This window comes from Salvia splendens, chromosome 2 (assembly GCF_004379255.2).
Source record: "Salvia splendens isolate huo1 chromosome 2, SspV2, whole genome shotgun sequence".
Classification (NCBI taxonomy): Eukaryota; Viridiplantae; Streptophyta; class Magnoliopsida; order Lamiales; family Lamiaceae; genus Salvia; species Salvia splendens.
The window spans coordinates 35391260-35400086 of record NC_056033.1 but is presented as its reverse complement, the minus strand read 5'-3'; the positions used below and the strand labels follow the sequence as shown (position 1 = coordinate 35400086).

The 8827-nt window shown below is 37.0% G+C and overlaps 1 protein-coding gene across 1 annotated transcript; it reads right to left on the bottom strand.

Annotated features, from left to right (window-relative positions):
* Window positions 1-3029: 3029 nt before the first annotated feature.
* LOC121779056 (ATP-dependent DNA helicase PIF1-like) lies at window positions 3030-4211 on the bottom strand. Its single transcript, XM_042176406.1, has one exon. It carries the CDS (start codon window positions 4209-4211, stop codon window positions 3030-3032), a length of 1182 nt encoding a protein of 393 aa, XP_042032340.1.
* Between the last annotated feature and the right edge of the window lie 4616 nt (window positions 4212-8827).

Genomic DNA, 8827 nt, shown 5'->3' with positions numbered 1-8827 from the left:
TTCTGTCGGCACCCGGCACGGAATGGGAACGGAACCGGGACGAAACCATGCGCCGCAACGCGTTCCGCTGCGAAACCGTTCCGGCGGAACGGCACGCGGAACGCCGGCGGCCCGCGTTGCGGGTGCTCTAAGATAGGCGGACGTCCCCTATAGCCCCACCCTTTTTTTTCATAGCCCCAATTTTTTTGTCCACGGTCCCAAGTTTTTGTTTCCGCCACTATAGGCGGACACTTCCAATAGCCTCGATTTTTTTTGTTTATTTTAATTCAACTATAAGTAATTAAATTTATTGGATTATACGTAATTATAAAAAAACGGCTATAAGTAAAGAAATTAAAATTAAACACTACATTTTCGTCGTATTAAAGTGGGGGAAAAATTATACAACGAAAAATGAATCTATTGAACATCATAATAATGTTCACACTACGCCGCCACCTCCCCTACGTGCCCATACTTCTTCAACCAAATCGGCCTGGAGTGTGGTATGTGTTGTGCTCCTGCGCATATCACTGAAACGTTGGATCAAATATTCATTGCTCCGTGGTACGCCCATCTGGATCAGCGCGGAGGCAACACCGTTACTTGTACTTGCGCCATCTTCCGGTGCCCAGCGCTCTGCCGCAAATCCTTCATCTTCTATTATCATATTATGCAATATGATGCAATATGATACATGTTAACATAATATTCGCGACATCATCTTCGTGCCAAACTCGTGTCGGGCACCGTATAATGACCCACTGCTGTTGTAGGACACCAAAAGCTCGCTCAACATCCTTCCTAGCACCCTCTTGTTTCCGCGCAAAGTATTGTTTCTTCGGTACCACCAGTTGGCGAATTGTCTTGACGAATACGGGCCACCGAAGATATATCTCATCTGCCAAATAGTATCCCCTACTGTACTGCGTGTCGTTGGCTACAAAGTTGATTTCTGGACCCTCACCCCGGCACTCGTCATTGAAGAGCGGCGATGACTGAAGAACATTGATGCCGTTGTTCGAACCTGCAACACCGAAATACGCATGCCAGATCCGCAAGCGGTAGTCAGCAACGGCTTCCAGAATCATCGATGGGTGTTTGCTTTTGAATCTAGTTTTGAACTGGCCTTTCCACGCCACCGGGCAGTTCTTCCACTCCCAATGCATGCAATCGATGCTTCCTAATATTCCTGGGAAACCGTGGATCGAACCGTGCATATCCAACAGTCTTTGACACTCATCAGGAGTGGGCTTTCGTAGGAACTCCCCACCAAATATTTCCCGAATCCCCTTACAAAACTGCCTAAGCACCGTGAGGCTAGTCATCTCACCCATCTGTAGGTATTCGTCCAACATATCAGCTGGTCCGGCGTACGCAAGCAGCCGGATTGCAGCGGTGCACTTCTGAAGCGTAGACAACCCTATCCGGCCAGTGTAATCACTCCGGAGGGTGAAGCACCGATAACGCTCGGCCAAATTCGTCGCTATATGGTTGAAGAGCCGTTGCGACATTCTGAATTGCCGGCGGAAAATCTCGGGTAGATAACGGGGTTATCCACAAAGTAGTCCGCCATTAGACGCTGGTGCGCTCTGCTATGGTCTCGTTGTATGGTCCACCGATGACTAATCGCACGAGGGATCGCGCCCTCTGCCACTCCCGCCGTACGTTCCGCCGCGCGCGCTGCTTCCTCCTCCTCGGTCTCGTACTGCACCTCTTGAATCAGAGAATTCCACACGTCGTTCCATAAATCGTCCATTTCAGTCCACAAATTCTAGTGAGAGAAAATATGAGTGATGAAGATGTGGAATGGTGTGAAAATAATGAAATGAATGAGTTGTATTTATAGGTAAAAAATGAATTTAAAAAAAATAAAATTAAAATCAATCGTCCGCCCCAAACCGGCGCGCCGGGCACCGCCCAGCTATAGGCCGGCGCGCCTATCGCCCCGCCGTCGATGCATCGCCGCGTCCTCGCCCGCAAGTCGCCGATCGTCTGTCTGCCCCCTTTTTTCGTCTGCCTCGGGGCGGACGTCCCTTCCAGTATAGGGCGCCCCGCTGTCGCCCTCTCCGGGGCTATAGCCGCGCCGGGGCTATAGTGGATGCGGTAATTATCTGAATATATATTAATACATGAGACACGTTTCGTACTTAAATTATATATTTTCATTTACTTAGGATTATATATAATCAGTAAGGGAAGTGATCAAAGTATAACTAATATTAAGTGCATAACTAGATAACAAATCTCAGTCATTAGATCAAAATGATCTAGTTCACTATATAGGCGACTTAGTTAACTATAAGAGTAATTTAGTTCAATACAAGAAGGAGTGAACCAAACACCATTATAGTAAAGTATTTATTTCGTGAAGAATTTAGTTCATTGTAAAGGCGTTTTGGTTCACTCTTTCCTATAGTGAACTAAATCGCTCTTATAGTGAACTAAATTCGTATTATCTAGTTATGCATTTAAGTAACGGTTTTCCTAGATCACTACTCTAATTGGTAAAAAATAAGAAAATGTCCATCGTTCAAGTCTAAGATAATTCCAAGTGACAAAAGGAATAAAAATATTTTCAAATATAACAATACATTTTATACTTTCATTTACCTACAATTAAATATGATGGATAAAGGAGAAAATGTCCATCGTTTGAGATAACTAGTTTTACCACCCGTGCTATGCACGGGCCAAAAAACTTGTAATAAATTCTTAGATAAATGAACTTAAAAAAAGTAGATGATAAATATTGTATTATTATGCTTGCAGACAGAGAATTCGTTGTTTGTAAAAAAACACATTGTAAATATCAAGATAAATACATAAGTTTCTATTTCCAATGAACAAATAATTGTTATAAATTTGAAACGCAAATATGAGGGGAATAAATAAAATATAATACAGAATAAAGATGAGAAAATGATACATATATACATACATAATAAGTACGAGAATTGTAAAATAAGTTTATTAAAAAAAATGCAATATTCATAAATAGGAACTTACACAAACATCAAAAATCCAATAGTTCATAAGTTTTGAAAAACTTATTTATAAACAATGTTAACAGTAGAATCACCATTGCTTTCACCTTGTTCATCTTTACACACCAAAATCTTCAAACCTTCATGACTTGTGACTCTTGATATAGCAACATACAGTTGTCCATGATTGAAAACAGGTTTTCTAAAAAACAATCCAACATGAGAGAGTGATTGACCCTGACTCTTGTTAATGGTCATTGCGTACGACACAGCCAAAGGAAATTGTCTTCTTTGGAACTTGAAAGGAAATCTCGGATCAGATGGTATTAAGGACATTCGAGGAATCAACACTTTATGGCCAATATTATGGCCACCCAATACATGTCCCTCTAACACATAATCACCTAATCGTGTAATTATCAATCTTGTGCCATTACACAACCCGTTTGACAGGTCTATGTTCCTCAACAACATCACAGGTGTACCAACTTTCAGCAACAATTCATGGTTAGGTGTACCAGAACACTTCAAACTATTCAAAAACTCAACAGAATGTATCTCAGCAAGACCATTTGATGTGGAATCAGAGTTTGAAATACTATCAGAACTTAAGTAAACTCGACCTTGAGACTGATCCAAAGAAATCATGAATTGGTTAACCTCATCAACTACCTCTAAAGTAGGAGCAAGTATAGCACGACCATGCAAACAACTAATCAATTCTTCAGGATTCATGTAAGAAGGATAGACGTTTGAAACAATAGTTCTAAGAGGATCACCAGAATTTGACAAAACAATGTCAATAGGAAGTTGAATACCCACTTCACCATCATTTGGACCACCAATAACACCATCACCAATAGAAGCAGCCCAAGAGGAAAATTCCTTCAATTTAGAAGCTTCATCAACATTTTCCACATTCAAAAGCCTCATATTTTTTGCCAGCCTTAAAACTGTGCAACTCTTCCAAAGATAAGATGAGTTAATGGTAGCATTCACAACATCTTGACGACTGCCTTTAGGAACAACTGGCAAGATCTGTCTAAAGTCACTACCAAAAACAACTGTTTTTCCACCAAACGGTTTGTTCCTATTTAATTCATCACATACACGCATAATATCTCTTACAGTTCTATCCACGGCTTCTATGCAATGTTTATGAATCATCGGTGCTTCATCCCATACAATAAGCTTAGCTCTCACAATCAACTCAGCAAGTGCACTGCCTGCTTTAATATTGCACATAGAATCTTCATTCACATTAATGGGAATTTTAAACCGAGAATGAGTTGTTCTACCACCAGGCAATAATAAAGATGCTATGTCACTTGACGCCACATTTAAAACAATATCGCCCTTCGAACGAATACTTGCAGACAATGCTCTCCAAATGAAAGTTTTCCAAGTACCTCCATATCCATTAACAAAAAATATTCCTCCATCATTAGAATACACAGACGACATTATAGTGTCATGCACATAAAGTTGCTCATCAGTTGGAAATACATTCCGAATATTCACTTGCTAAACCATCGCGATCATAACACAACTCATCAGTAATCAGTCTATTTTCACATGATTCAAAATACTGATTATCAGGATACGGTAAACCATGAAAATCACGCAAAGTTTTGCCCAGATTCTGCAGCAATTTGTCTATTTCTGCCAATGCAAAATTCTGAATTTCATCCTCATTCAAGATCAAACCTATAGTAATTAAAAATATATTGCAAGAATTAATGATAAATAACATAATAAACATGCAACGAAAATAATTAAAAAAAATAACTTACCAGGATAATTTGTTAATTTTTTACGGTTATAAAGAACATCTTCGGACAAATATTTCCAACAACTTTGCCAAACAAAGTCCGGGCGTGAAATAGATTCCGATGTTAACAAACTCACATAGAGCAACCTCAAAGAGTGAGCTGAAGCCCAAAACGAAGCCTCCACAATACCATCAACATATTCCTTATCATCATCCAACAACCCTAAAGCAAAGCAAGCATCTCTAAATGTAGCATACTGAACGCCATTAACACATCTGATGTCTTCATAGGAAGAAGCTCCTTTAACAATATTCAACAAACATCTGAGATAATACATATCACCAGAACCAGGAGCAACATAAAACAACCTTCCAATCGAATATCTTTGTTTCCTAGGTTCCCAATGATTCTTCTTCCATACAAATTTCGTCGGAAATTCACCATAAGTGAGGTCCCTACCTTGAGAATAAATCTTATTTGCTTCCATCCAAGCCAAGAACTTACTTTCATGAATTGTCTTACGATTCAAAACAGTATCCAAGTCATCAGCTTCATCAAATATGACATGTTGTTGATCTGGAAGATGAAAACTCAATCTTTTAACAAGAGGATCCTTATATTGAATTTCAAATCCAAAAATTCTCCAGGCTGTTTCACAAGACGATATATACCTACAATCGTAGTACAAACTTACTTCATCAGTACATCGTTCAGCACCATCCGCACCAGATTGGAAAAAAGAAGTTGTCACACGATCATAGCCCTTATTTATATACTTAAACAAATACTTAATAGATTGCGACTGATTGCACCACTCAACGTTGACATGACCGCCATACTTCATAAGAAGAAAACGATTGTGGGGTACAACATATCTATTATCTAAGGGCACACCATCCTTCATAACAACACGGCCATTTTCTATACGTCTGTAAGTAGGATAGCCATCTTCATCAATGTTTGTGGCCGTGAGATATTTTTTGGGAAAATATTTGGAACAACGTCCATTGAGCATGCAAGGAGATGATTTTCGAACAACACCACACGGCCCATGCATCATGAATTCTTTCACATACTCATAATAGTGAGGATCAGTTACTTGGTCGGGAAGTTCAGCTGAAATAATCGCATCAATGCGTTGAGGCTTCGGCTGTTTGTCCTCATTGCTTAAAAACAACAAAATATGCGCATGAGGCAATCCACGTTTCTGAAACTCAACCGTGTACACAACTGCACAAAATAATTCAACTAAATTGCTTTTTCGAAACAAAATAACTCAACCTCTTCTGATGGGTTCGTACAAAAGTAAGACGTCTAGTCTCAATCATCGTATAGGCATCAACGACAAACTGCTGAAACAATCGCCTTCCAAATAAAAGAATAGAATACTCAGAAATTCTTTCATGTTAGCGAAACATAAAAAATTCTTTAGGACTATGAAGAAGAAGAATTTCTAGAAAATCCAATATCTTCTCTATAACCATCCTCCCCATAAGAAAACAAAAGTGGATACTGAAGTGGAAGATAAGAAGGATGCAGTTCACTAATGCGTTGTAACTGCCCTGACTTCTCTACAACAACAATATCTCTGTCACCCAAAGCTTCATCAAAATCCCCAACGACAAGCACAACAACCTCAGAAACAGAAGGTAGGTTATAAGTTCTTCCATCCTTACCTCTCTTACAAAGCAACCTCAAACTTACATTGAGTCGATTTTCATGTCCAATCGTTTCTTTGGCCATACGGAAAGACTTTACTAACGCATTTTCTTCATCCAACATATGTTGCAAATCACTAACAATCTCTAAATGAAGATTATTCACAGCATCCCTTTGCCTGTTAAATCAAAATTACTATATTTATTTTTTAACACAAAAAATTATAATTTAATGTGTTACAAAATGAAAACAATTTACCTCACGGACGTTATTCTATAATTGATCTCATTGCCCGTATCATAAACACTATTATCAACTTTACCTCCCATGGAGGTAAAACCAAACATCGAATTATATGAATGAATATTTTTCAAATAGTGACTACTTTTGGCGTCATTAGAGAACATTAATTGGTGAAAAACGTCGGGCGGAGAAGTCAATTTTAGAATCTCAATATTTCCATTCATACAACAACCCGAATATCTTGGATTAGTGGCCTTATTTGGTTTGCCAAGACGTTCCTCATACCAAAATAATACCCCACAATGTGAACACATATACGAAGGATCACCAATATCCCAAAATTCTATAAAAACAAAATGTTAGTAAAGCATAAATAACAAACTGATACAATTTTAAATATACAGTCAAGCAAATAAGAAATAAAAAAGTAACCAAGCTATGATAAAAAAATACCTCCAGCTTCATTAATATTGGATGCATCAAAAGAACTCTTATTGACAACAGACCGAATGTTTTCATCAAGCACATCATCACTTATAACAATAGGACTTTCAAACGATCCACAAACATCAACTACAAAATATAAAGCAAATTTAGTAGAAAAATAGTACACAATATATAAGTAGAGTATTACTTTCAAAATTAAAAGAAATACAATAGATTGCCAATAAAATTTAAAAATGATTTGACAAGAAATAAATAAGAGCATAAATAGATTACTTCATTCTTCACATTTTACATATAGGATAAGAGCCCAAATCTAATAGCCCAACATATTAAGAAAAATATTAATAATGAATGGCCCATAAAACTGTAAAAAATGAATTTCAAATTTCAAATATAATCATGTGAATCCAAACAAACAAAATTATTATAAATTATATTTTGTAAAATATATTACAATTACTAAAATTGGCATCATACCTTATGTCTTTTTTGAATACATCAACTTTTTCAAATAAAAAGTCTTTTTAAATACATAAACTATTGACTAAATAAATAAAACAAAAAATATATAAACAAAATTCATACTTATTAAAAAAATTCATACTTATTAGATATATAATGGCCTAACACATTAAAAAAAATTCATACTTATTAGATATGACTTATACACAATTAAATGGCACAACACATTAAAACAAAATTAATACTCCGAATTATACGATGTTATGGATGAAAATAAATACAACAAACTTTATAATTAATATAGAAAATATTAAATAAAAAAGATACAAATTATTTAAATAATATTCATTTATACATAATTATTAAATATAATTCATGGATAATAATTATAAATACTAATACACAATTAAATGGCCCAACACATACCCACAAAATAGAATATATAAGCCCAATCTGATTTATTACATTGGTCCATACATCTAAATAATGCAGGCCCAAAACATAAGGCCATCCACAACGCTGTTCCTATACCGTTCCTAAACCGTTCCTTAAACTACTATTTGAGGGCCCCACTGTACTATTTTACTTCATTCCTTAACTAAGGAACGGAACCTGCAACCCTCCGTTCCTTAACCGTTCCTTAAATTACTATTCATTCAATTTCATTTTTTATTTTTATTTCCAACTCAATTCAATTAAAACAAACACGATTTATTAAATAACAAACACACTTTATTAAAAAACACACAACATTAAAAAAAATTACAACTAAAACTTAAAAAAATAAAAACCACACAATTAAAATCCTAAAAAAATAAAAAACACACAATAAAAAACACACAATTAAACGTGGGAAAATTAAAAAACTACTCCGTCGGCGAATCATCCTCCGGAGGCGGTCGAGGTTTAGGGGGAGTCGGAAGGTCAAGTTGTGCTGCCATAGCAACAATTCCGTTCCACCAGGCCGTGAATTAGGCGTACGAGAAGCGGGAAGTGTCCGCCATTGTGGCGGTGATGTACGCCACCATTGTGGCGTCGACGAATTGGAACCACCAAGTGTGTTGTACATGGTCTCCCAATCGCCGAACGCGTTGAGATCCCACCCACCGGAGCCGCCACCGCCGTAGTTGCCGTCGCCGGACATTTTGTGAAGAGATTGAATATGAAAATTGGAGAGGAAATGAAGTTGATTTAGGAAGAATAGATGTGTAGTTGTGTGTGAAATGAGGATGAAGTAGTATGAGTATTTATAAAATAAGAAAATAAAAATAAAAATTA

What these genes read in the sequence shown, in the direction of transcription:
- LOC121779056 (XM_042176406.1), bottom strand. Translation starts at nt 4,211, where the DNA reads ATGTGCAATATTAAAGCAGGCAGTGCACTTGCTGAGTTGATTGTGAGA.